Genomic DNA, 26,034 nt, shown 5'->3' on the forward strand with positions numbered 1-26,034 from the left:
GGAACAGATCGAGCCCTAGGTACCAGTCCTGCAGAAACCCTTGATTTGGGACGTCTAGCCTCAGAACTTGAGACAATAGGTTTCTGCACTTTAAACCACCCTGTTGGTACTAAATACATCGTTCGGGTGGCCCCAGTAAACTAGTACCCATCCTAAACTCATATTGTTTTGCTTTCATCGTTATTCCTCTTGGAGTATACTCTTATAGAACTTGGTAAAGACACCTAGTAATTGTTACTTACTGCTTTTATGCACATTACCACGTCAGCAGGCTTTAAAGACCCACAGGAATCAAAATACTTTTGAAGGAAATGGAAGAACAAAAAGGACATACTATATTCAGCAGTTTTCCCATTCTGAAGATGGATGATATTATTATTTGGGGGGGCTTTGAGAAAGACGACACCAGCCGGCAATTTCACTTCTTAAGTTGCCAGTTACTTGAGGGAATTACTTCTCATCCAGCATGCAGGGGCTTGATGGGACTGTATGATCTATGCCCGTTTACAGGCAAGGAGTGAGGACACAATCCAAGGACACACCCTTGTGCTCTCCTGGACTCTGAATCTTGGGTAAAGTAATGCAAGAATGGAAAGACAGTTGGTAATCATCAATTTTAGCAATGGTGACCTGAAGAGATTGATGATTATTTCTTGCTACTAGGAATGTACACATACACAGCAAGAGGGCGTTTGATAAATGCTATTAATCAAGATGTTCAGGGTCAAGGAAGTCCAGAAGTTAATGAAATCAGTTGTCTGGTATGCCTTGGTTTTTAGTTAAATGTTCAGTATTCTTCTCCATGATGGGCCACATAGACTGCATGCAAGTCTATGATTAATTGAATGCTTCACTTTATAGTAACAGGTATGATTGACCTGAAACACTCATTATATTTGGGCTTCCCCAGCGGCTCAGTGGTAAAGAATCTGCCTGCAATGCAGGAGCTGCAGGAGACATGGGTTTGATTCCTGGGTCGGGAAGATCCTCCAGAGGAGGGCACAGCAAGTCACTCCTGCCTGGAGATTCCTGTGGACAGAGAACCTTGGTGGGGTTACAGACCACAGAGTCGCAAAGAGTTGGACACAACTGAAGCGACTTAGCATGCATGCACATACACATTATATTTGAATAAAAGTATACCTGCTTCTTGCTTCCCTGGTGGCTCAGAGGTTAAAGCGTCTGCCTGCAATGCAGGAGACCTAGGTTTAACCCCTGAGTCAGGAAGATCCCCTGGAGAAGGAAAGAGCAACCCACTCCAGTATTCTTGCCTGGAGAATCCCATGGACAGAGGAGCCTGGTGGGGTACAGTCCACGGGGTCACAAAGAGTCGGACACGACTGAGTGACCTAACTTTAACTAACTGTACCTGCTTCTACTGTCACTAGCATTCTTAAGTCCACTTTTTTAAAAATCATATTCCTTTTCCATAGAGTGTAGGCATTAAATAAGGGATTATTTAAGCTTAATTGATACACCATATGCAGTTCTCTAAGGATGGGTTGGATTCACATGGGTTAGTCTTATTTAGTTTGAGGTAAGGGATCACTTTTATAAACCTACTGTATCTTCTATAGAGTCTTCCTATGGGGAGGTGTACCTAAATTTCTATAGAGTCTTCCTATGGGGAGGTGTACCTAAATTGCATGTGGTAGAAGATGAGATGGTTGAATGGCATCACTGACACAATGGACATGAGTCTGAGCAAACTCCAGGAAACAGTGAAGGACAGGGAAGCCTGGTATGCTGCAGTCCATGGAGTCACAAAGAGTCAGACAAGACTTAGCCACTGAATAACAATAACAACAAAGTAGAAAACCAACTGATTTTATGTGTGCGTGTGTGTTCAGCTATGTCTGACTCTTCGTGACCCCATGGACTGTAGCTCACCAGGCTCCTCTGTCCATGGGGTTACCCAGCAAGAATACTGGAGTGGGCTGCCATTTCCTCCTCCAGGGATTCAACCTGTGTCTCCTGTGCTGGCAGGTGGATTCTTTACCACTGACCCACCGGGGAAGCCCAGCTGATTCGATAACAATGTTTAATATCAATTTGTAGAAGATTCATAATTGGTAATTTTGTGGGATTAAATCAATAGATTTCCCAACAAAGAACAAACTGAAATTAATAACTCAAAATCTGTTCTAATGAGTGAATTAATATTCACTCAATGAATAAATCAGTGTGCGATGTATTTCTCCTTTGAGATATAAATTATCCAAATATTTATTTTCATATTTCTCCTGGTTTGGGTTTTAGAAACACTGCCTCAGGGTTTCTACACAATCACAAGTTGTTATGAAAATAACTGAACAGTAAATTCTAGAGAAGAATTCCTTTTTCAGTTGATTCTATTTCACAATTTTCTTGATACTGAATTTCAGAGGTTGGCTCGTGAAATAATTTAGATGGCAATTTTATGGGTTGTTACACCTGCAAAGCAAGCTCTTCATGAAACAAAAATCAACAAACAAATTTGGAATGTTATCACATTTGGGCCTGATATTATATATCTGAGAAAAAATGAATAATAGAATCTTCTCTCTTCAGATGCTGTCCTTTCAATAATAAACCAAAATTTACTCCATAAGTGAATGATTCTAAACAAGTCATCTTGTGATTAAGTACCATATTTCAGAGGACAGGTTTTGAAAGGAATCTATGAGATTTGAAAAGTCACAGAAAAATATTCAATTTGTTTTAATTTAGCAAGTTCTTAGTGTTTAAACTAAAAATATTGTGAAGGGTGGTGGCATGGTGCCCAATGTATTGTGTTAGTCTGATTTTACATTAATAAAACACATTTTTTTTATTAAATCTGTCATGTTTCTGTTTGGGATTTTTTTTTCCTTAAAAATTGTTATCTGAAACTATCACTGTATTAAAGAGTTTAAGTGTAACTTCGATATCTTTGTGTCTTTATGATCTGTTAATCAGATCTGTCCATTCAGACTAAAGAAACTTGAGTGCAACCTGTCAGTTCTGTTTGATGTGGCTTGTCTTAAAGTGCTGGGCTGTTTTACTTGTTAATATAAATTACTGAGTTATTTTCAAACATTTAATAAACTCAGTATCTAAGTGAACTTTTTTCCCTGCAATCATAGAGAATTTGTAGACGTAGTATTTTTGACGGGAATATATTTGTTTACAACGTTGTGTTAGTTTCTGCTACGCAGCAAAGTGAATCGGCTAGATGATTACACTTATCCCCTCTTCATTCCATCTTTATCAGTTCCTCTGTTGATGGACATTTAGGTTGTTTCCATATCCCGGCTACTAGAAATAGTCTTTATACATAAACTTTTTTTCTTTAAAAATGTTATTAAACCACAGTATGAAATCAAGGCCAACATACTAATAAAGGAACTATAACATATGAATTATTAGAAAGCATAAGATTGCATTTTTACTTTTTAAATATATAACAAATATTTCCTATAGTTTTTTTAAAATGCTTTAGGAATAAAATAATCTAAATGGATTGGAAATACTAGCAGTGATGGTTGCACAACACTGTGAATGCAATTAATTTCACTGAAGTAGACACTTAAAATGGTCAATTTTATGTTGCATATATTTTACTATAACTTTTTTAAATGGGAAAAATTTAAAGAATTTTTAAACTTTAAAATATTTTCACAAAAAACAAAAAAAAAAATATTTTCAAGTATAAAGTAAAATATTTCCTGAGAATTAGATAGCTTTTGCAGTTTAAACTGTAATACCACATGCACTACCTTATTTTCTCCACATTTTTGATGCCGTATTTTTCTTCTTTCATTTAAATTCACATAAAATTTTCTGCAGGACAAATAGTTTTAGGGGCTGTTCATAAAATTTAAACACACATAAGATATCATAGTCCTCTGAAACAATATGATATTTTTAAAAAATTCAGATATCTTTGAAAAATAGTTGCTGTGATTTCAGTTCTACTTTCTATTTTATTTTTTAATTGTGTTGTATTGATTTACTTTGTTTTTATTGGAGTTTAGGGCTTCTCTGGTGTCTCAGACAGTAAAGAGTCAGCCTGCAATGCAGGAGACCCGAGTTTGATCCCTGGGTTGGAAAGATCCCCTGCAGAAGGGAATGGTTACTCAGTATTCATGCCTGAAGGATTCCGTGGATAGAGGAACTTGGCCGGCTATAGTCCATGCGGTCACAGAGAGTCAGACATGACTAAGTGATTAACACTCTCATTTTTTCACAGTTGCTTTACAGTGTTGGGCTGGTTTCTATTGTAAGGCAAACTGAGTCAGGCATACCTATACATACATCCCCTCCTTGGCTTTCCTTTCCATTTAGTCCACCATAGAGCAATGAGTAGAGTTCCTTGTGCTATACCGTAGGTTCTCACTAGTCATCTATTTTATGCATAATATTGCGTATATTACAAAACCTCAATCTCCCAATTCATTCCACTCATGTGTTGCTTCTTCTGAATCACATGACTCCAAATCACATGACTTTTACCATGCTTTAAAAGTTTTCTGGGAAATCTATTACTTTCAGAAATTATGTCTAACAGCATTAGTTATGGGGGCAGTGCTTACAACATTCTGAAGTTTATCTGTCTCTTTTGGAATCATTAAGCTGTATTCTTCTCCAGTGGAAAAACCAAAGTGATACGTCAATCTTTTTGATTTCTAAATGCTTAAAGACTCAAAAAAAAAAAATAAATTCATGTTTTGATATTGCTATTGTTTAAGTAGTACTTGACTTCTTTTTCAGATTTTCTATAAAGAGTAATGAAAAATGTTTAATGAAATACATTTTAAATAAACCTGTATTTCAGCAAAATGTGAATCATTGTTACATACATTTTTGTTGTTTAAAGTTTAAATCAAGAAAGTAGCTAGGTTAAGATTACAGAAAAAAGAAGGGTTTATAAACTTGCCTGTGATCACATGATATCTTAACACAAAGACTCTGGTTTTGTCGTTAGCCTCAGATTCTCAGACAAAGCCAGTGTGATGAAAACTGTAACATGTGTCATGTATGCATGCTGGCTGGCACATGAGAGTCACTGAAATAATTTAGATAGCTCCTTTCCAGGAATTTCTTCCTGATATAGTTGAACAGATTAAGTGAAACAATGCATTTAAAGAGATAGAACACCTAAGACCTAAGGGCTTCCCTGGTCTTCTCTACCTGCAATGCAAGAGATGCAAGAGAATCGGTTTCAATCCCTGGGTCAGGAAGATCCCCTGCAGGAGGAAATAACAACCCACTCCATGGGAAACTCCAATGACTGAGGAGCCTGATGAGCTATAGTCCATGGGGTTGCAAAGAGTTGGACAGGACTGAAGCTACAGAATTCAAGTGTCGTAAAATAAATGAAATGATTAAATGATTCATTTAATTTATTTATTCATTTAATCATAAATTAAATTATTAAAATGATTCAAAAGCAAGTCAAACATTTAGATGATATTTATCAGTTTTGCATATGCCACCTTCCAGAGTGATCACAATAGTGCAATATTTTCAGTTTCTGGGCTTTTATTTTAGACTTAAAATTTGAGCATATTTATTTGCTATAATCACATAAATTCCATAGAATGTTTTCTCAAACTGTATGTGTAATTTTAATACATCCAAGTGAATTAAAATTTTCTTCTCCATAGAAACATGATTTTAGAATAGAACTAAATAAGAATATTGGAGTCTATATGCAAAAACAGAAAACAATCCTATTTTACATGGGTTTATAAACCGTAACTATTTTATATATACTTTTAATAGAACATTCTAAAATCATCAATTTTTTTTTTCTATAAAGGCATCCCTACTCTGATCAAATTCTCCTTTTCTTAAACTATATTTTTCTATAAACTGGGTTTTTTAGATAAATACATTTTTCTAAAGTAACCTCACATTAAAGGAAAAAAAAGAAAAAGCTAAGTCCTAAAAGTACTAGTTAGGTTCTGAATAAATTGAATCAAATTTCTGAGTATCATGTCAAACACTGGGGTCTTAGGAAAACTTAGCTTTTATGCAATTCTTATCACAATTGCTTAAAGTGTTCATTTGCCTTTTTTAACTTTCTTTTATTATTTTTAACCTTTTCTTTTTCCTTACAATTCTATTTTCCCCTTCCTCATTATCAAACTGCAACTGGAAAATATCACTTATTTCTTATTTTCAAATTCAAGTTTTTCTCTTTTAAGATACCAAGAAACATTCAAATGGTCTTCCTTTCTGTAATGTTTTGTCATTATAAGCTCTGAAAATGCTGCCTGATAAGGATATTCATTTTAGAAACACCTATGATCTGGCCAAAGGCTATACACCAGGTAATAGGTTTTCGTCCTTGTCAAATAAACATGAGTTGATCATATTTTAGAACTGCCCTTTTGAGTAATAGATATGTTTTATATATTATTCTTTCTTAAACAGTAATAACTTATACATGTTAAGATTGCACAGTAACAACTCATAATCTCACCAAAAGAAGTTTATATTAAAAAATATGATCTGGCTTGGGCAATCTAATTCATTCTGCTATGACTCTGTAATTACCACTTTTTAATTTTTCTCTTATTACATAATGTTATACAAGAGGGGATTAAATAATCTAAAAGCTCTGTGTGTTTACCAGACACTTTAGTAGAATAGGTGAACTTTAACCTAAGATGTTCTCATTATCTTTTATGAAGAGTATAGTGAGACTATCTCAATGGTAAAGAAAACAATGTTCTTTAGTAATTTCTAATCCTAGATCCATCAATAAAACAGTTTTGTCCATAGGTTAAGTCAATCAGTATTTTTAATACACCATGTCTTCTGTGTAGTAAAGTGAGTAACAGCCAGCTTTTCCCCCTCACACCCCTTATCTGCCCCCTGATCCCTGTGAATAACTTACCTGGCAAAAGGGACATGAAAAATGTGATTAAGTTAAAGATCTTGAAATAGGGAGATTACCCTGGGTTATCTGGGTGGACCCTAAATGTAATCACAGGTGTCCTTACATGAGACAGGCTGAGGGAGATCTGACTACAGTAGACAAGAAAGAAGTGTCACCACAGAAGCAGAAACTGGAGTGAGAAAGCCAGGAGACAGAAATCACAATAGGATGGCGTTGTCCCCTGAATTTCCCTATAGCCCCTTTAGACTCATTGTGGACTTCTGATCTCTAGAATGATAAGAGGATAAATCTGTGTTGCTTTGGGTAATTAAATTTGTGGCAATTTGTTACGACATCAATAGGAAACGGACAAAATCTGTAAAAAGGAGTTTCAGGTATATGACCTCCAAGATCTTTCTATAATTTGAGGAAACTGCTCTGCACTGTCAGCTGTGTGAATTTTTATTTTATGCATTTTTATATGCATAACTTAAGGAAAATCATTTTTCATTACTTATTTGAGAGGTAACATTCTTTATTGTAATTAGCCCCTTGGGTATTGGCATCAAGTGGCAGCAAACATGAGGGGAGATATTTCTTTAGTTTCTTTTACCAAAAGTTGAAAGAAAATGTTACATTATTGATTTCTATGTTCGAATAGCCAATTCGATTAGAAATTCAAAACACAAGAATCTTGCAGAAATCAGCTGCCAGATTTATTAATCTATCTGAAAATAAAAATACAACCAAACAAAAAGTATAATAAGAACAGAACTTTAAAAAAAAACCTTTAGATACATTTCCCAAAAGAGTTTATAATGCAATGTTTTGAACCCTTCTGTGTTGGAAATATACTTAATGTTGGCCAATTACTTATTTTATTCAGTGAGTTACTACCATAAACAGCAAAATATATAATTTGTCCTTAAATACTATATAATCAACACCAATTCTTCCTTGATTCTTTAAAATAGCTCATAGCCCGATTCTTTCTCACTATCAAATAGAATTTTTAAAAGAATAAAAGAAAATGAGAAAAAAAAGAAAAAGTATTCTCAATATAATTTTCACTTGGATCATATTTTAAAGACCCACTTTCAATTTCTCCAAATGTGTCAATTCTCTTTCCAATAAAATTTTAGCTGAATATTTTAAAATCCGTTTTTATTCTAAGTACTGTAAATGGCCACATGAGCATAGTGGGTGGGGGGAATTCTGATTTTTAAGGCATATTTGTTAACCCATAATGGGCCTAATGATATATAATGTAAATGTAGAACAACCATTGAAATCACAGGTTACATAGATATGTTGAAATCAGAATTTTTTTGGTAGGAATAAATGTGAGTAGTATAGGTTATGTTATGTGGGTTTCCCAATAACTGTTGAGTTTAGAGACATGAACTGTGATCCATGTCATGTTGGAAAACGGGTAGCCAGGAGATCATCTTTCAACAATCTTTCCTGTGTTCATCATGAAAATCTTTTCTAAGTTGATTTTGGCTTTGTGTTTAGGATTTTTTTTTTTTTTTAAACATTTTGCTATTGACTCTCTAAAATTTTTTCTTCCTCTGAGATAGTGAACAAAGTTTATGTTTCTTGCTTGAATCATTTTAGCAAGCTAATCAGAGATACTATAACACCATTTACTTATGGTTTTGTCAAGGTAAACAGAACATACCCTGCTTTCACTATTTCCTCCAAATGCAAAACAAAACCAAAACAAAAACCTTTGAAATTTTAAATCTTCTTTCAAACAATCCAATCACATTTACACAAGCGTCCAAAACAAGATGATGGATAATATCAGTGCCAGCACTATGCCATACAGCAACTTCCTCATATTCTTTAACAGTTTGTAAATAATTTTCCATTTCACCAAAAGTTCCCACAATTTCCCTTAGCAAGCTGAAGCTTACTCTTCATTTTGTCAATGTGCATAAAAGCTGCTTATAGCATAGCATGGCAGAAGCTATTTTTTAAGCAATAAATGGTTTGAGTCATCTATTTTGTCCTGAAATGCTATCTGTAGTTAACTGCATTGCTTATAAATGGTCATAGTAAATTCATCATGAAAGAGAATATTACAGAAAAGACAGCAGCAGAAGCATTAGCATTATCTAATATTTATATATGTTATCAACATAACACAGCAGTAAAAGGTTTAAATGCATATCAATGGGTACCATGTCTAAAAATTACTATAGTACCTATTTAGTGTATTGGATATTTTTCTTAAGAAGTGCTTGCTGTATCTAGAACAGCATATTATGTGATTTAGTACAGTTAATTCTTATTGATTAAATAATGTTTTTATGTACTGAAGGAAGTGAATGGAGACAGATATTTTTTTGCTTCATTGCGATCCCAGATTTAACATTTAAATGAAGATCTCAAAGGACCATGAAAAATATCATTATGAAACTGAAATGGGTTTCAAAATCTTTAAAGAACAGTATGATTTGTATCTAAATAGCAAGGTGGCACCAGATACGTATACTGCTACTGGCCTGTGACTCAGTTTGGAGCCAGAGTCCAAAATTGTGCCCCTCATTTACAGTCATGGTGATTCCTCAGCTTCAGAGAGAATACCCATTGTCTGGTTTTCCTCTGTGAGTCATACATAAAGCAAAACAAAACAAAAAAACAGTAAATGCAATCTCTAAATAACTTTTTACAAGAGGTGCAAAAACAGTCATTTCTAACAATTAAACTGCCTTTTACAGTAGTTTTTTTTTTTTTTTTTTTTTGTACACCTTGCGGAGACACAGAAATGATAGGGGAAAATGCCCAAGGCAGATAGTCTCCAAGTGGATATTTACACAATGTGAATTAACTGTACCATAGATACCCAGAGGAAATGAACATTTTCTAGGTTGTTATGAAATCAAATCAACATGATATAGCTTCATCATACTTAAAACTTGTAGGACCCCATCCCAAGCCTAAGTAAAAAGTAATACCCCAATCCCCCCTCCCACTCACCCATTATCTTCCTGTTACACAGAATAAATGTTTAGATTACCCCCACCCACCCTCAAATAAAGTGCGCAGTCCATTGCAGACCATAGAATAATGCAACAGGAAAGCCCCTTTGTGTATTATTATTTAAAAATAAAATACAAATGACAAAAATCAAATATTGAAGAGAATTCAGAGATTCTCTTCATGTTGCAAAAGAGCAGAAGCGCGAGGAGGCCCTTGACTGTCACTGTGTTAATACACGTAGCCTTCGTTATAGGGGTGGGGGTTGCAGCAGCCCCCTTCCGGGATGTAGGCCATGCTCTCGTCAAAGTGGGACAGAGGCACCGTGTCCTCCTCGTTGATGTGACGTTCCATGTCTGTCTTCAGCAGTGGGCGCTGATTATCTGGAAAGGCCATGGAGAAAAGGGCTTCTGGATCACACACAAATTTGTAGACATATCTCTCTCCAGCCACCTGAGGGAAAGATGGAAGAAAAAGCCCATCCTTATGTGGGATGTCGGGATGGTACCTAAACTTAGAATAGTGAGCGTTTTGCAAGAGATACAAATATCCAATCATTATATTTTACATTGGAAGCTAATGCAAGGTTGTTATGTCAATTACACTGCAATTAAAACACACACAGAAAAACACAACCTCATCTTCACCATTCCCAAATGGGGACCGCAGCGAAAGAAATGAACAAAAATATGGTTTAACGCTCCAGAAAGGATGGATAACAAAAGAAAATGGATAACAAAAGAAAAGGCAATCAAGTATTAACAGATACAGATAGAAAAAAAAAAAAAATTCCTCACTTTGTGGGATAAATTACAGTTCAATCGAGGGAAATGCAAAATGCTGACCTTGAGTGATAGTTACATTCATTCTAGATAAAACTAGAAACTTAGCAGTTTGTTGTTTTAATATAAATGTAAACGTACATTGTTATTTGGGGGAAAAATCAATGATTTCATGCAGGCATCTCACATTGAATTTTTTTCCCCTCTGTTTGAAAAGGGAATAGCTATTGTACTTATAAAATAACAAGACCTTTAAAATGTAGTGTTTCCCTCTTAACATTATATTTCTGAAATTGTAGAAAAGCTAAACTTTCAAAGCTTAAAAGAAAAAATGGATTGTGTTCCTAATAAGACTAGACTAGTGCTTCACTGATTCTCAGGGTGAACTATTCTTTTTCCTTTCTTTAATTTTTTTCTTTTGCACCGTATAGTCTCATCTGAAAAAAAGAAAGATGCATAGCCTTATTTAAATGAAAGATGGATCAACAGGGCAGTATTATCCTGGGTACATCACTTTTAAAAATGAAAGCAAGATGCCTTAGACAGACGTTAAGGATGTATATATAGTGTCAAATTGAATTAAGAGGTGTAAAAAAAGTGAAAGGAATTTAAAATATACAATACATAGGGAGGAAATGAGAAAAAGAAATGTGACAGCTGCCTGAAATAAAGGAGAAGTAGCGTAATTTATAGGAAATGGCACGTCCCAAACTTAAATTTTGAAGAGTAATGCTTCTCTAGGAAATTATCAACAATTGAGTGAAACAAATACAGCCCTCGCCCGCTGCCATTAATAGACAATGCTGAGCTTCTCAAAAACCCAGAGGGTTTGGGTAGGGGGTGGGAGTGGATGAATACAGTTTTTTGTATTAAGTTTGATACTAACTTTTTGTGTGAATGTTGAGTTCAGTAATTTTAGAAAGGTGAAAATTACTCAACACCTCTACTAGTTGCTTTGACATGGGGAAATGGTGAATTCATGGTTTGTAAACTATCTGTGCATGTTTGTAGGAAAAAAACTACCAAAGAGCAGTTGTTCTAGACTCAGGTTTAGAATGGTTTTTTGCCCTGGATTTTTTTTTTTTTTTTTTAACCCTGTAAGAGAAATCAATTTAGAGAATTCAAATACTGTGAATATCCTTAGGCTTGAAAACAGCCAACACTTAGGTTTTGGACAAATTTCTTAAACCGCCCTCAGTTCCCCTTTTCTTGATGAAATGGAGGCAGGGATGGCTTCTTGGAAAGCCTGTTGCAAGACTGAGATGGAAGTTTCTAGCACAAGGCATGCAAACAGAGGAGTCTGGCATAAGTGTATTTTATACACTTCATATAAAGTGTATTTTATACACTTTAGCCCTTTATAAAAAGGAAATTAAGTTCATAAAGGTGAAATGGTGAAACTGCCATAAAAGTAAAAATAGGCCCTATCAGAAACAAAGCTCTACAATACTAAATCCCAGTTTTCATGTCATTTCTTTGTTCAAAGTATTTTGAGAAAAAAATGAAGTAATTGGCCGGCATATCTCAGAGCGTTTAATAACTGGCTTTGTTTTGTCTGCAGCCACTGCAATGAGAAGGAGGCATTTGCTTTGCTTTAGGCTACTGGAATGTTTTTGTACAACCTGTTGCTATTGGTTATAATTAGAAATTATTTAATAAATCACTGTGGGGAATTAAAATGTAGATATGCAATCCGCATTATAAAATCTCTTAAGGACCCTGCCTTTACACACTGTTTTACTTTTTCTTTCATTAAACATATTTAGAGCTGCTACTCTATTTATTGGATTATGTTAAGTGCCACAGAGTTTAGAACAAGGACTGATAAACAACCAAGGAACATAATGAATCCGCTTATTAGTAATACAATTACAATATGGACAATGTTATACACTGAGTATATAAACAGTAATGCTTAGGTAAAACATTAATTTTGCAAGAGAGATGACTCAGAATTAAACAAGGAGGTTATCTTTCGAATTGTGCTTTGCAAGGCTAGCTATTTAAATTACGGGTTAACTCTTTAAAATTTCAAAAATAGTACAGAAATATTGGAGGAAAACTTGCAATTACAGATTAAGCCAAAAGAAATAATAATCTGATCATATCATTAAGAAATAACCAATACTTAAATGTCTGTATATACTTTTATTTAGGCACTTTTAAATTTTGAAGTAAAAGCATATACATGGATCGTCTATAATGTATAATAATCATTACTTCACCATTTCTTCCTTCAGAGCTACTGAAATAATCAGGGTTTCTTTCATGTTTTGATACACTTTGGTTTTAGTTTTTAATTTTTTCATTTAATTTTCTTTGACATACACTACATATACAGAGAGTTTTAAGTTCATATACAAGCATCATCAGATAAACATTTTCCCCTACACATTAAAATATGTAATTCTATCTCATATTTTTTTAAAGGACTGCACAATTTTCCTCTGAATGACATTATTAGGACTTACGTATCCATTATGTTATCAGGGAGAAAATGAAGCAATGACAAAGCCACAGGTGTTATCAGAGAGTAGGAAGTAGACTGGATCAACACGTGTAATGAAGAGTAAATATGTATGTCTACAGAAACTGTCAAAAGTCTTGACTGTTGTGCTAGTTACAAGTATGCTTCAACTTTTGCATTTTCACCTTTAAACGACCTATTCTTCCTTATATCATATGTGATACCCCCAAAGGCCTGTTAAGTACACATTTTGCTATCGTATATTGGCTGATAAATAGTTACTAAGAGTTTACCTTGGCAATCACAGCCTAATAGGGAAAATTTGAGGAGCCACATTTTTCTCTGTATTCCAACATCTATGCTATCATTTGATCATTTGAAAGCATCTTGCCTTATTATTTTCTTAAGATAAGAGGTAAACAAATGGAATGTGTGATAACTGCATAAATAAATGGGAATATGGAAGTAATGATATCAGTAATAAGCATAAGTTTGAATACCTTTGATAATATCTAAGACCAGACATAACATCCTGAAGATACCCCTTTAAACACTGTGTGTAAAAGTTGAGGTATGACTAGGTATTTTGAGATACTTTTTAGCTTTCTGTGACTGCTCCCTTTAGTAAGTAAGGGGCTTACTAGTCAAGATACACAAGCTATATATGTCTTGGCTTCAAAGTGCAAGATTTATTCACAGATACCATCTGCTGAAGCCTTTCACTCCACCAGGTACAAGGCAAGTGTCTCAAGTATATTATTTCATTTAACAATCACAGCAGCTTCATGAGGAAAGAATATTGCTGCTTACTAGCAGAAGAATCTGTTCAAAAACAGTCATCTAACAAGACACTAACACGCAAACCAAAGTCATGCCTGCATTTGTTACCGCCGTGTAACACTGCTCAGGGGAACTGGGGAAGACCTACTGTGTCAGTTTACTTGCTATGCCTGATTATGAACACGGTGATGAAAATGAAAAGGATGGTATGTATGTGAAAAAGGTTGGCTGTAAACAGGAGTGGTCAGTGAAAGAAAGGGAAGAATTAAAAAAAGACTCCAGGATTGAGATGGAGAAGAAGGAGCAGATAGTAACTGGTTTCACAATTTGAGGGTGAGATTCAGGGGAACAGGAAGCAATTAAGAATCCAATTCAACCTTATCTTTTAAGGCTCTTTGAAGTTCAAACTTAACTGGCTGGCTAACAAGACAGCAGATTGCCTTTGGTCTAGAACGCCCAAATGATGCCATTTCCCCCTCTTTTACCATTGTCATGGACCAACTGGTATAGTTTTTCTTGGCATAACTACGGTGACATAAAACTATGCCATAATCTGTAACGTGTAACTATGCCCATGTTTCCACAAATGAACAAAGGACACATAATGAAACTATAATGTAATGTTCACGATGGATAAATCCTGAAATGCCGTTCACAGTCAAGACTAATAGATTGAGTACACGTGCAAGGCTGAAGGATGTTAATAATAACAAATACCCGAATGTTTTATCTTTATTTATTCATTATCTTATTCAAAAGTTTTAGATTTTGTCCCAAGTGTAATTCATTTGTTTTATCTCACACTTTTTATACAAGCTACCTTGAAATATTAAGCCACACTCATTTGAAATAAATCATATTTAATATCATTATGCCAACAAGATAAGATTAAATACTTATTTCGAATCAACTGTTTAAGATGTTAAGCTGTCAGTTACTGAAATCAGCCAAGAAAAGATGTTTTACAGAATGAGAACAAGAAATGCTCTGAATATTTTAAGAATCAGAAAAAGAGAAGAAAAGGAAACATTCAGCTAATATGCAAAATTGTATAATTGTGGAGAATGAGCAAAATGTCAACAACTTTTGGGGACATATATTGCCATATTACTACTAAAGCAGGATTTTTTTTACCAAACACAGCAAAGTGGGGACTTCCAGAAAGTCTCCTATTTTGCATTACACATTTGCCTATAATGCTCATAAATTTATAAACAGAAAGCCTTGTAATAGGAAAACCAACAGCTAAGCATACGTTAAAGTGAGCGAAAACCTTGCTTCAGCAATGTAATGATATATGGCTTTGAAGTATGACATGCAGATGAATGTGAAACATTTCAATAAATTTTAATGCTGTGTTAGCTGCTCACCTTTTGCATGATTCCTTTCTCATAATAATAGCGGAGTGAACGGCTAAGTTTATCATAGTTCATAGCTGGCCTGTTTTTCTGAATGCCCCAACGCCTGGCCACCTGCCACCGAGACAGAATTACATTGTTGTGTTAAGTATTATCTTATCAACATATTTCATAAAAATTACGTTAATTCATTAATTACTTCTGAACTATCTTAAACATATCCAAATCAATGGCATACATATAAGAGGCAAAAAGCTATCATGATCTGTATTTCCTGGGTCCTGGTTTGCTTTTTCAACCAGGCATTAAGTGATCAATCTGAAACATCACAATAGAATTCATTGTCAGTATTGTTTTGGATACAAAATTAAATGGAAATAAGGGAATGTGTTTACAATGGGAATGAACAGGCTGCAATTCACCAAAATGAGGCACATTTCCCATTCTGAGGTCCCCTTTCTGCTTTTTCCTTATTTCTTTTTCAGATTAAAAACTAAATATCAAGAGCAACTTTATCTATAAATAAAGATCTCTTGGTAAAGGTGTTTTTGAGGTTATGATAAATCAAAGGGAAAAAGATACCCTGCTTGACACTGGCTAAAAGACAAGTGGCTTAGTGTGCACAAATTAGTAAGCTCAAATGTACATAATTTTTATTGCCTGAAGCAGCATCAGAAAATAAAAAAAGTGCAGTCAATACTAAACTGGGGGAATTCAGCATTCATTTAAAGAACAGTAATTGGATGCTAAAAATAAGAAGGAAGCGAAAAAGGTCACCATGTATATGAGTCCACAAAAATAATCTCTAAAGCAGAATATCCACTTTGTGTTTTCGTGAACAATCTCTGAGCTTTTTATAATACGGCTTTGGAAGTGCAACTTTTCTGGCAAATACAAAGTTCTTCAATAGAGCTTTAGCAAGACCTCCTTCCTCAACGAATCTATATCCCCTCCCTTCCCACTACCCTGGGCTAGCTATAGACGATCCAGAACAGGGTGGCCTGCTTTTGTGATCCCAGTCAAAGTCACATCCTCATTAATTTCCACTTTTGCTTCATCTGAGCAGAAACTGCAGCTCCAGTGTGTACCTAGGCAACCCGGAGAGAGCATTTTCTAATAGGGCTAGCATTCTTCTTCAAGTTCACAGAATTCCAAGTTGTTGTTGTGTGCCATATAGCAAAATCTTACAGAATGCTTTGCAGAAATACTCTATTTTATTAGCAATAACCTTTCTCTGTGGTTTGTTTTTTTCTTTAAAAAACACTGATCTTTCCTATTTTCTCTCCCACTAATTTCTATTTTCTGAATGAAGATACAATATAATTTAGTCACATGCATCAGTATACTTTTTAAAAGCAAAGAGATGTGATGTCACATCCCCATGACTATATATCTCCAAATAGATTTAAAAAAAAAGAAAGTCACAGTGACAGGCACACATTAATATTCCATTAATTAGTGGATTAATTAACTAGTGAATTCCATTAATTAATCCATTAATTACTATTAATCAATCCATTAATTAATTCTATTAATTAAGATAAACTTAATTTTAATGTAAGTGTTGGGAGCAATAGTGTGATGGGCAAGTGGCAATAATAAGTGAAAGCAATACTTTCTAAATAAAACATCTTTTAAACAGCTAACAATGGACATCAGTGAATCTTTAATAGGACAACTAAAGAGCCTGTGAACCTGGAGAAGATGTGAAAATAAATTATCAGTATCTCCTTAAATTGAACAACAATTTCTGAATACTTTGGCATTTGCTAATGATTTTTTTCTAGAAGCTCACCAGGATGCACCTAGAAAGCAAAGTAACCTGCGACAAACAATAACTTCCTCTCTCCCCAGAGGAAGTCTCTAGGGAGAGAAAGAAGCCTTTTTTTAGTATCATAAGCAGAGTTTGACTTTTATGATGCCAGCTAATTCATAGCACTGTGGGTTATCAGTAGACATATTAAAACAGTCAAATTTATTTTTAGAGCTATTTCAATATCACATTTATCATAAAGTAGAGGAAAATGAGACATACCCACATGCCTAGGAGATGCAGACAACTTATGGAAACTAAAGGAATAAGATCTAGAAATCTGCTTTAACACTGTGCCTCTAGTTTACAATATTGGACCAAGCACTTAAAAACTGGATAAGAAGATACATCCCATGTTGTGTTCCTATCATAATAAAATTGTTTTAAAAGATTGAAACTTAAAATGAATAGATAACATAAAAACTTCCGGGACAGGTGAGACCAGCTAACAACTAAGAAAGTTCATCCAGCCCTCACAAATGACCCATCACAATCACCACTACATCTAGCACTACCAAAAGCCAAAGGACTACTTTCAACATGGAGCGTGTACAACAGTGCCAATACTTCTAGTAACTTCCTTACAACATTCTTTCAAATGAAAACGTTGGCTGTCAATGAGGAGAGTGGAAAGATCTCTGTAGCACTATAGCATTTACCCTTATTGTCAAATGAATTAAATAGGACAACGTAATTGTTCAATTATTAATATTATTCAATTTATTTTTTAAAATCATGCTTGAATATGCAACAGTAAACCTAGAAACCACAACCTGGGCCTGGCTATCAGACTTCTCTATAACTCTCCCAGCTCAACAATCTTGAACATTACCAAAAGACTTCTACTCTTGCGTCCTATGGACTTCCCAGGTAGCACTAGTAGTAAAAACCCACCTGTGAATGAAGGAGATGTAAGAGATGTGGGTTTGATCTCTGGGTCAGGAAGGTCCCCCAGAGGAGGAAATGGCAACCCTCTCCAGTATTCTTGCCTGCAGAATCCCCATGGACAAGGGAGCCTGGTGGGCTATAATCCATGGGGTTGCAAAGAGTCGGACACAACTGAAATGACTTAGCATGCCGTGTCCTATAGATGCTTTGCTATGTCAATAACTGTTCCCTGGAACAATTTCCCAGGACCCATGATTAATTCAAAAATAAGATCCCATAATTTCAAATATCTCGAAGAGAGAGAAGGTAAAGATTATGCGCTTGCTGCAGTTATCCTAAACACACAGAGCAGACGATCAGTGCAAGACTGAAATCTCACTCAGTATCATTTTAAACCGCAAGATGGAATACAAAGAAGTGGAACTTAAAGTAATTCCAACAAGGATGGCTTCACAGCCACCTTTCATGAGCTGCGCTGTCACAGACCCTCAAAGAACTGCTGCGTGATTGAAAGAAGAGGGTGACCGGGGGCCACAGAGACTAGAGGAATTTCACAAACCCTTCCCAAAGAAGAAATTTAGACATAAACAGCAGAGTCATTGCCTGATGGAAGCAATTGCAGCAGTAAGCAATGCAGCAATCAGAAATGGAATGTTTCATTTTGAACAAAAGGCCTTCGGAGCCGTTTAGTGCTTACTTTGCTATTGCCAGGGAGTTAGTTACTATTTGGAAATGGTCAGCCGACTCTCTGAATTCCTTAGCTCTTTTTTTACTTTCAGAGTCTGCTACAGAAAAAGGTATCTAAATGTCAGTTTGTCATAAGAACAGATATAATTGTATTCCTTCAAGGCTAAAAAAAAAAAGTCACAGAGATTCACAATCTTATGCAACATAATGGTCCCCTGGTCAAGTCTCCTATTCTAGTTGTTTCAACTCGATCAGCTTAAAAATCAACACATAAAGAACTTAATCACTTGTCTAAGAATTTTTACACTTCTAAGTGGATCAATAATCACTGATGCAATTCAGTCATACCCCCATCTTAACAAATGAAAGTGAAAGTGAAGGCCATCCGACTCTTTGTGACCCCATAGACAATACAGTCCATGGAATTCTCCAGGCCAGAATACTGGAGTGGGTAGCCCTTCCCTTCTCCAGGGGATCTTCTGGACCCAGGAATCGAACTGTGGTCTCCTGCATTGCAGGCAGATTCTTTACCAACTGAGCTATCAGGGAAGGCTCAATGGCAACAATAAAAAAATTCTGTTTCTGCTCACTTTAATCACAGATGGACAGAAGTAACTGGGATAAATCCCTGCTCGATGTCCTTAAGGTCTAGCACGAACCAACTCTTGCAGTGATTATTAACATCTTTCATGAGATGAAGAGCTCACATTCTCATCATTACTTAACGGGCTTTCAAATTGCTTTATGTATGTTAAGTGACTCTAGCCTCAATCTTCAGTGCTTCACATTTTTGTGGTTCTTTCACTTACATTATTTAAGTACATTGACATAAAAATGAATTTCCTTTGACAGCCAAATTAAGTTTTAGACACAATACAAAATTCAACTACCCAAACACTTAGCCCATACTTGATAATGGATACTTACAGTTTTGATCCTGAGCCCTCTGTGTGTGGGTAGGTATGTATGCATGTACCTGTGTATACTTGGTGTGGGGCTAAAGAAGATGGAAGCATACCCTCTCATTGATATAGCCTGGAGCAGACTTACTTGTGCTCATCCGTTCCTCTCATTTCATACTTTATTCAGTCCATATTCCAATCAGATAGATCCCTTAAATCTTTACAAGTACTATCATCTTATCTTCTGGATATCAAATTAGGACATAGTATCTGATTATGACTGAATACACGGACTCACAGATAATGTAAGCTATATATAGGTCCATTAGCCTACATTGCAGATGTCAAATCTACATGAAATGAATTAATTTGAGTTTAAAAAAATAGATATCTCTGAATTTTTTTTTTTTTACTTTTCTGAGGGGTTTAGATACAATAGCCAATATGAATCATAGCCATGTTAGCTAAAAGTCTCTCAGTGGTTTCTCGGCTAATGTAAAGAGAGAAAGCATCTTTCATGAAAAGACACAAACTTTTTGTCAAAGTCAGCCCTTCAAACTTCCCTGCTGGTATAGTGGTTCAGAGTCTGCCTGCCAATGTGGGGCACCTGGGTTCGATTCCTGGTCGGGGAAGATTCTGCCTGCTGAGGGACAGCTAAAGCTGGTGTGTGACAACCGCTGAGCCTGTGATTTAGAGACTTCGCTCCACAAGACAAGCTACCACACGAGAAGACTGCGCACTGCAACCCAGACCCAGCCCAGGCAAAATTCTCTTAAAAGTGTAAAGAAATAAAAAATGTCGCCTTTCTCTTGAGGTCCAAAATGCTATTTGGTAGGTTACACTGTAATAGTAATAGTAGGCTTAAATCTAAAGCTACTCCCAGGAAGAATAAACATTGACCTGAGAAGTTTTATAGAAAAATACTCCATTTGTAGGTACACCAGGGCAGGTTGGAAGGGGGTCAGACAACTGAACAGAATGAAAGGAGTTCCATTTACCCACAGTATCTCTATCCAGAGTCCTCTCATTTTGGCAATTTCTTAAGTATCACGGTGACATTTTAAACTTTATTCTTACCTACTAATGGCGTGTACACTGCCCAGCTGATTCGAAACAGGTATCACCATTAATCAAAGGGAAACAATATTCCTATGGGTCTGTGTCTCCTAAGAGACACCTAAGGAGTGAGAATTTCCCACTGTGACCTTTGACTGCCTTTATCCCCACAGCTGTGTCTCCCCTACAACCCTCTTACACATGACTTAGTTCTCTAAATGTTCCTCTCTGACCCTCCTGCCAAAAATCAAGACTGTCCAATTAATAACTGCTAATTCTCAAGAACAATTCCTCTCTCCCCAAAATGAGTTGAACTTGATGCACATTCCTCTCTTTCTCAAAGACCACCCAACATGCCCAGCTTAGATGCACCTTCCGAGAAGTCCCAGGTCCTGCCCTACAGAGTCAGATACAACTGAAGTGACTTAGCACGCATGCACAGTACAGTTCCAGGTGATGTTCTTCAACATCAATTCTATAGGAAGGTATTCAACTGGAACAAGCCAGTAATATGTTCATCTCTTATTTTACGTGTATGCCTGCTTTTTTGTTTCCCCCTTTGGACTACCTTTTCACTCAAAATGTTCTCCTAAAGTTTTAAAATCAAAGAATGAATTTTTGGCACATTCATCAAGTATGTGTCTTTCTATTATGACATAGCTGATTTCCCTACACAGAATCTATGACACTCACCTCTTCAGGCTCAATCAGTTTAAATTCCATGCCTCTCCCAGTCCAGGCAATAAAATGGGAATTTGAAGGGTCATCTAGGAGAGCTACCAAAAACTGCCAGAGCTGAAGTGATCCCCGCCGCTGGTATGTGGGTCCTTCCCGATACATCCCCGGCTCTTGTTTTATGTCTCCTAAATTAAAAACATTTTAAGTTTCTAGGATTAGCATTATTATGACATTTATATAAAATTTATGTTAAAATAATCACTAAAAATGGTTAAACCACAACTAATTTAAGAGTTTCTATGAAATACATCTTTTGCATTAAATAGGGACTTAACACAGCTAAATGGTTGAATATAATCTACAAACTTACAGATAACTACACATAGGTCAATATAAATGCACAGGGCGAATTAAAGGCATAGATGTCATTACTCATAAAAACACTGTATCTTTTTTTTTTCCTTCGGATACATTTTAAAAACTATAGTATCTAATCCTACTTCTTTACTTCATTGTTAATGTCATCTCTTACTGCTCTAAGCAGGGCTTCCCTGGCCGCTCAGATGGTAAAGAATCTGCCTGCAATGTGGGAGATCTGGGTTCTGTTCCTGAGAAAGGAAGATCCCCTGGAGAAGGGAATGGCTACCCCCTCCAGTATTCTTGCCTGGAGAAGTCCATGGACAGAGAAGCCTGGCAGGCTATACAGTCCATGGAGTCGCAGAATCAGACACGACAGAGTGACTAACACACACAAACACACACAAACACACATACACCTACTCTAAGCAACAGTGGAGAGGGAGTAATCAATTTTAAGCTCCAGGCATTTTATTTATACAAATTAAAATTTGCAAACTACAATTGATAAATACCTCATTGATTTGCATGTGACAAACTATTGAAAATTTAAATGCAAATGTTTCAAAGCAAATTTAATAGCAGCGTAAACTCTGTGAGCTAAGTAAAAATCAGGAAAAGATCATGGGTAATGCAAGGCATACTGGATTACCATCATGCCATTTTTCTACCACACATTCATATTGCCACCATGCTTTTCTCAGCTAGCAGCAAGTGAAAATTCTCTCATTTTTCCTTATCTATTGTTTATATTGCACTTATTTGAGTTTAGCTTGTTTTTCTTTTTCTGAAAGTCTGATTCAAAAATGCATATACACATAAAAATGAACATACCAGAGTTTTCTGTAAGTCTGTATTTTTAAACAAGAAAGGATTGTTTGTGCTACATACAAACTGTAAAAGTCTATTAAATAGATTACAGCAATAAAGGTGTCAGTTTCCAATTCTTTGGTATAAATCTGGTCAGATATTTTGATTTTACCAAAAGCAAACAATCGAACAAAGAAAACACACACACAACTCAGTTTCATGACTACTGATTATACACTTCTAGCTCCAGCAAACTGTCTCAAAAATATGGGGAACCAGTCACACGGGGAGTTGAATGTCTAAGGTCCTATAAGCATATCACTATTAATGCATGAATTTCTCTCCTTCATGCAGAGGGAAATTGTTTAGAAGCAATTTAGACAAGAATATACTTAAGGTGATACACTAACACGAAGAGTGAATTATAAAACAGCCCAAATCACAAGCTTTTTAAAAACTTTCTTTTGGTCAGAAGACAGAACTACACCTCTTAAAATAATGATAGAAAAAATACTTTAAAAAGTCAAAGTAAAATTATTCACTCAATAGCTGCTAAAAATCATTATGCTGTTTTGGTCTAAGCTATAGAATATGGAAGTGTCTCTTCATATTGCTCAGTGACAGTTTTATTTATTTTAGGTTTTCCTTCTGAGATTTCGAAATTTTCATGGGGGCGAATGAATAATTTTGCAGATGAAATGAAACACTCAAATGTTCTAACCTTTAGATTGCTTCTGCCTATAAAACCGACTGATCATATTGGCCTTGCACAAGGAAAAAACATTTCTTTGTTTTTCTTTCTTCTTGTTCTCTTTTTCTTATAAAATGTAAGCCCAAGACTATTTTGCCCAAAGTATTTTCTTAGTATAAAGCTGAGAAGTATTTAAAAATCAAAGGGAAAAAATAATCAAGACAATTAGTTTCCCCAAATACAAGTGTGACTCTGTCTTTGCCCTGTTAGATTATACCCTGATCTTGTCTATATTTTGAAATGTTTTTCTTCCTTATATGCCCATACTAATTATGGTGATTTCTTAAGTTAACTCACTAAATATGAAAGGAACTGATGAAGATCATTCCAAAAAGTAGACTTTCTGCTTTATTTCAAGAGAAAAAAAACCTAGATTTTAAGCATTTTGATGCTCTGCTAATGGTGCTAAATACAATAGCACACATCACATCTCTGAAACTCAAAGGTTAAAACTAACATCTATTATAGAATAAGACTGAAAGTTGTGGAGTTTAACCCGTGACCTTGGCATGAATTTAGCAGTATAAAGGGAGGCTAAGGAAACAGATATTCCCAAGACTGGTCATCCTGTCTGATAAGTCTAAGAGTAGTAAAGGCATCGAGAACAGAGTAGTCTTCAAGCAACTAATTAGAGATAGAGGAGCAATCTGCGCATATCCTTTGCTGTTTAAATAATGACAATTAAAACTCCCAAGAGCTACCAAGTCATTACAGCCATGATCCCGAAAGTTTATGCAATCAGCTAATCAGAAGGCCCCTGCTCATTTCCTGTTAAACAATCAAAGCAGGAAATATGGAGACCACTCTGAAGAACCACTAAGTCAATCAACTGTTCACTTTTTACCCAAGCCTCCTTTTAGATGCCGACTGTTGCCATCTTTGTCAAAAGAAGAAGAGTCTCTCTAACTTGACACCCCATACCCCTTTCTAACGTGTGGGGGTGATGTTTTCATTTTCATTGCCACAGCAAGTGATATTAAAAAGGTAATGCTTTCCTAAATCCATTTGGAGCAATTACAAACTAATGTCACATTAGTAATGAACATCTTCCAAAGGAAAAAAAAAAAGAAGAGGATGCACAATCACTAACTAAATGGGCAGCTATGTTGCTCCTGTGTTCCATAATGCATCTTTTCATGAACAATAAAAGGCAAGAGGCTACATTAGTCATCTGTGCGTCCACAGTAGCAAGCTTTCTGCTCCGCTTTGTTAATTACGGGATCAGCTTTCAATACATCGCAAACAACAAGCTGCATGTACTCAGTGGGGCAATGGAAAGGGCCCTCTCTTATTCTACATAAAGCTCAGCAAGAATGATACTCTGTCTGTCTTTAAAAATGGGATCTCTCATAGGACAAAAGAGAAAAGCTTCTTAATGGGAAAAGGAAAGGGAATTTATAAGAGGTAAAGTTTAGCGAGACTTGAGTGCACTGTAAGTGATGAGCATGAAAATCTTTAAGTAGCTATGTTGACTGCTTTCAGGAGAGGCGAGGGTGATCTCTCCAGAGCCTCTTACAGAAATCAAAACTTGATACACAATGAAAAACCTACCGTCGAATTTCTCTGGGACGACACAGGTATCATCATAAAACTGCCTGGGGCCCTTTTCAAACATGCAGCCTGTGGAGGGGAAATGGGATACATTTATTCATGACAGAAATAAAACTCACAAACAATTCAAAATATAACCATGAATGCAAAAATAGAGGCAGAAAAGGACATCGCTTTTCCACTCTGTGACCTTGGACAGATTATCTAACCTCTGTGCCTCAGTTTTCTCATCTATAAAATGGGAATGATAATAAACCACCTATCTTATGGGGCTGTTGTGAGGACTGAATGGTTCAATATACGCAACTTTAGAACAGTGATTGGCACACGGTAATATATGAAAGTTAGCTATATATATTATTACTAAGCCAATAATGCTCATGTAAACACTGGCAAACCTGCGACGTAAAACAAATTATCTTCTTTTTTGTTTTCTTCCAAGTTTCATTATTCAAACACATGAGAGGAAAATCAGAACCTGACATTTATCTTGCATTATGACCCTGATGAATTGAAACAAATACAGTTTACCCCCGAACTCCTTTACAGAAATATTTAGCTGCATTAACCTCATGATTTCATCTTCAACAGACAAGTCAGATTAAAAAAAAAAAAAAAATTTTCCTTTATTGCTAAATCCTTGGAAAAAATGCAAAATAAATTGATGGCTTTCTACAATCATTTTCTCCCCCAAATATCCTTGACTGTGGGACTTTCATTTAATTGCTGTTATCTTTAATTACTAGAAAGAAATTTCACATAATTTAGTCACAGTTTTATTTCTCATAAGTATTGGTCTCTGTGGTAGGTACATAATATTAACAACAACAACAACAATTAAATTGCATTTGTGCAAAATTTTGGTCTTGTATATTCTGGATTTACCATCTCATTTTATTATCTTTTCAACACAGGGGTTAATTTCTATTGATGCAAAACAACCAATGTTAGACTCAACCTAGAAAGATGGATCCAAGTCATTTCACTGAAGACACACAGTGTTGACATCAAGGATCGTGCACGTAATTCAGGAAATACTTTGAAGGTTAGTCTATCCAGATAAAAGAACTTTCATACATTACCTTGCAAATATCATGCCCATTAGAACAAAACTTTGCCACCGAAGTTACTATAACACATCCATGAGAAAAACACGTTTTCTAAGCCTCTTGTGTGAGGCTTAACAATTGCTTGTCCCCAAATGTAAAATCCAAGATATTTAAATGTGATTGTATTTAAATCAACTGCATTTTATTTCAACACAACAACTTAGCTCTCTAAAGCAAAACTGAAAATTCCTTGAAGATACATTTCAGCAGACA

General features: G+C 35.5%; 1 protein-coding gene across 7 annotated transcripts in view; it reads right to left on the bottom strand.

Moving 5' to 3' along the window:
* Positions 1-7,541: 7,541 nt before the first annotated feature.
* Positions 7,542-26,034, bottom strand: part of ETV1 (ETS variant transcription factor 1) — a 94,241-nt gene continuing 75,748 nt past the window's right edge. For 6 of the 7 annotated variants that reach the window (XM_061164999.1, XM_061164997.1, XM_061164998.1 and 3 more), the window contains 4 exons: positions 24,713-24,781; positions 21,259-21,428; positions 15,232-15,333; positions 7,542-10,285 (listed from right to left, as the gene is read on the bottom strand). In XM_061164999.1, coding sequence (XP_061020982.1) covers positions 10,064-10,285; positions 15,232-15,333; positions 21,259-21,428; positions 24,713-24,781 — 563 coding nt within the window. In that variant the 3' untranslated portion in view covers positions 7,542-10,063. The remainder of the gene's footprint in view (positions 10,286-15,231; positions 15,334-21,258; positions 21,429-24,712; positions 24,782-26,034) is intronic. The other variant, XM_061165002.1, reaches the window with a different exon arrangement.

This window comes from Dama dama, chromosome 18 (genome assembly GCF_033118175.1).
Source record: "Dama dama isolate Ldn47 chromosome 18, ASM3311817v1, whole genome shotgun sequence".
Taxonomy (NCBI): domain Eukaryota; kingdom Metazoa; phylum Chordata; class Mammalia; order Artiodactyla; family Cervidae; genus Dama; species Dama dama.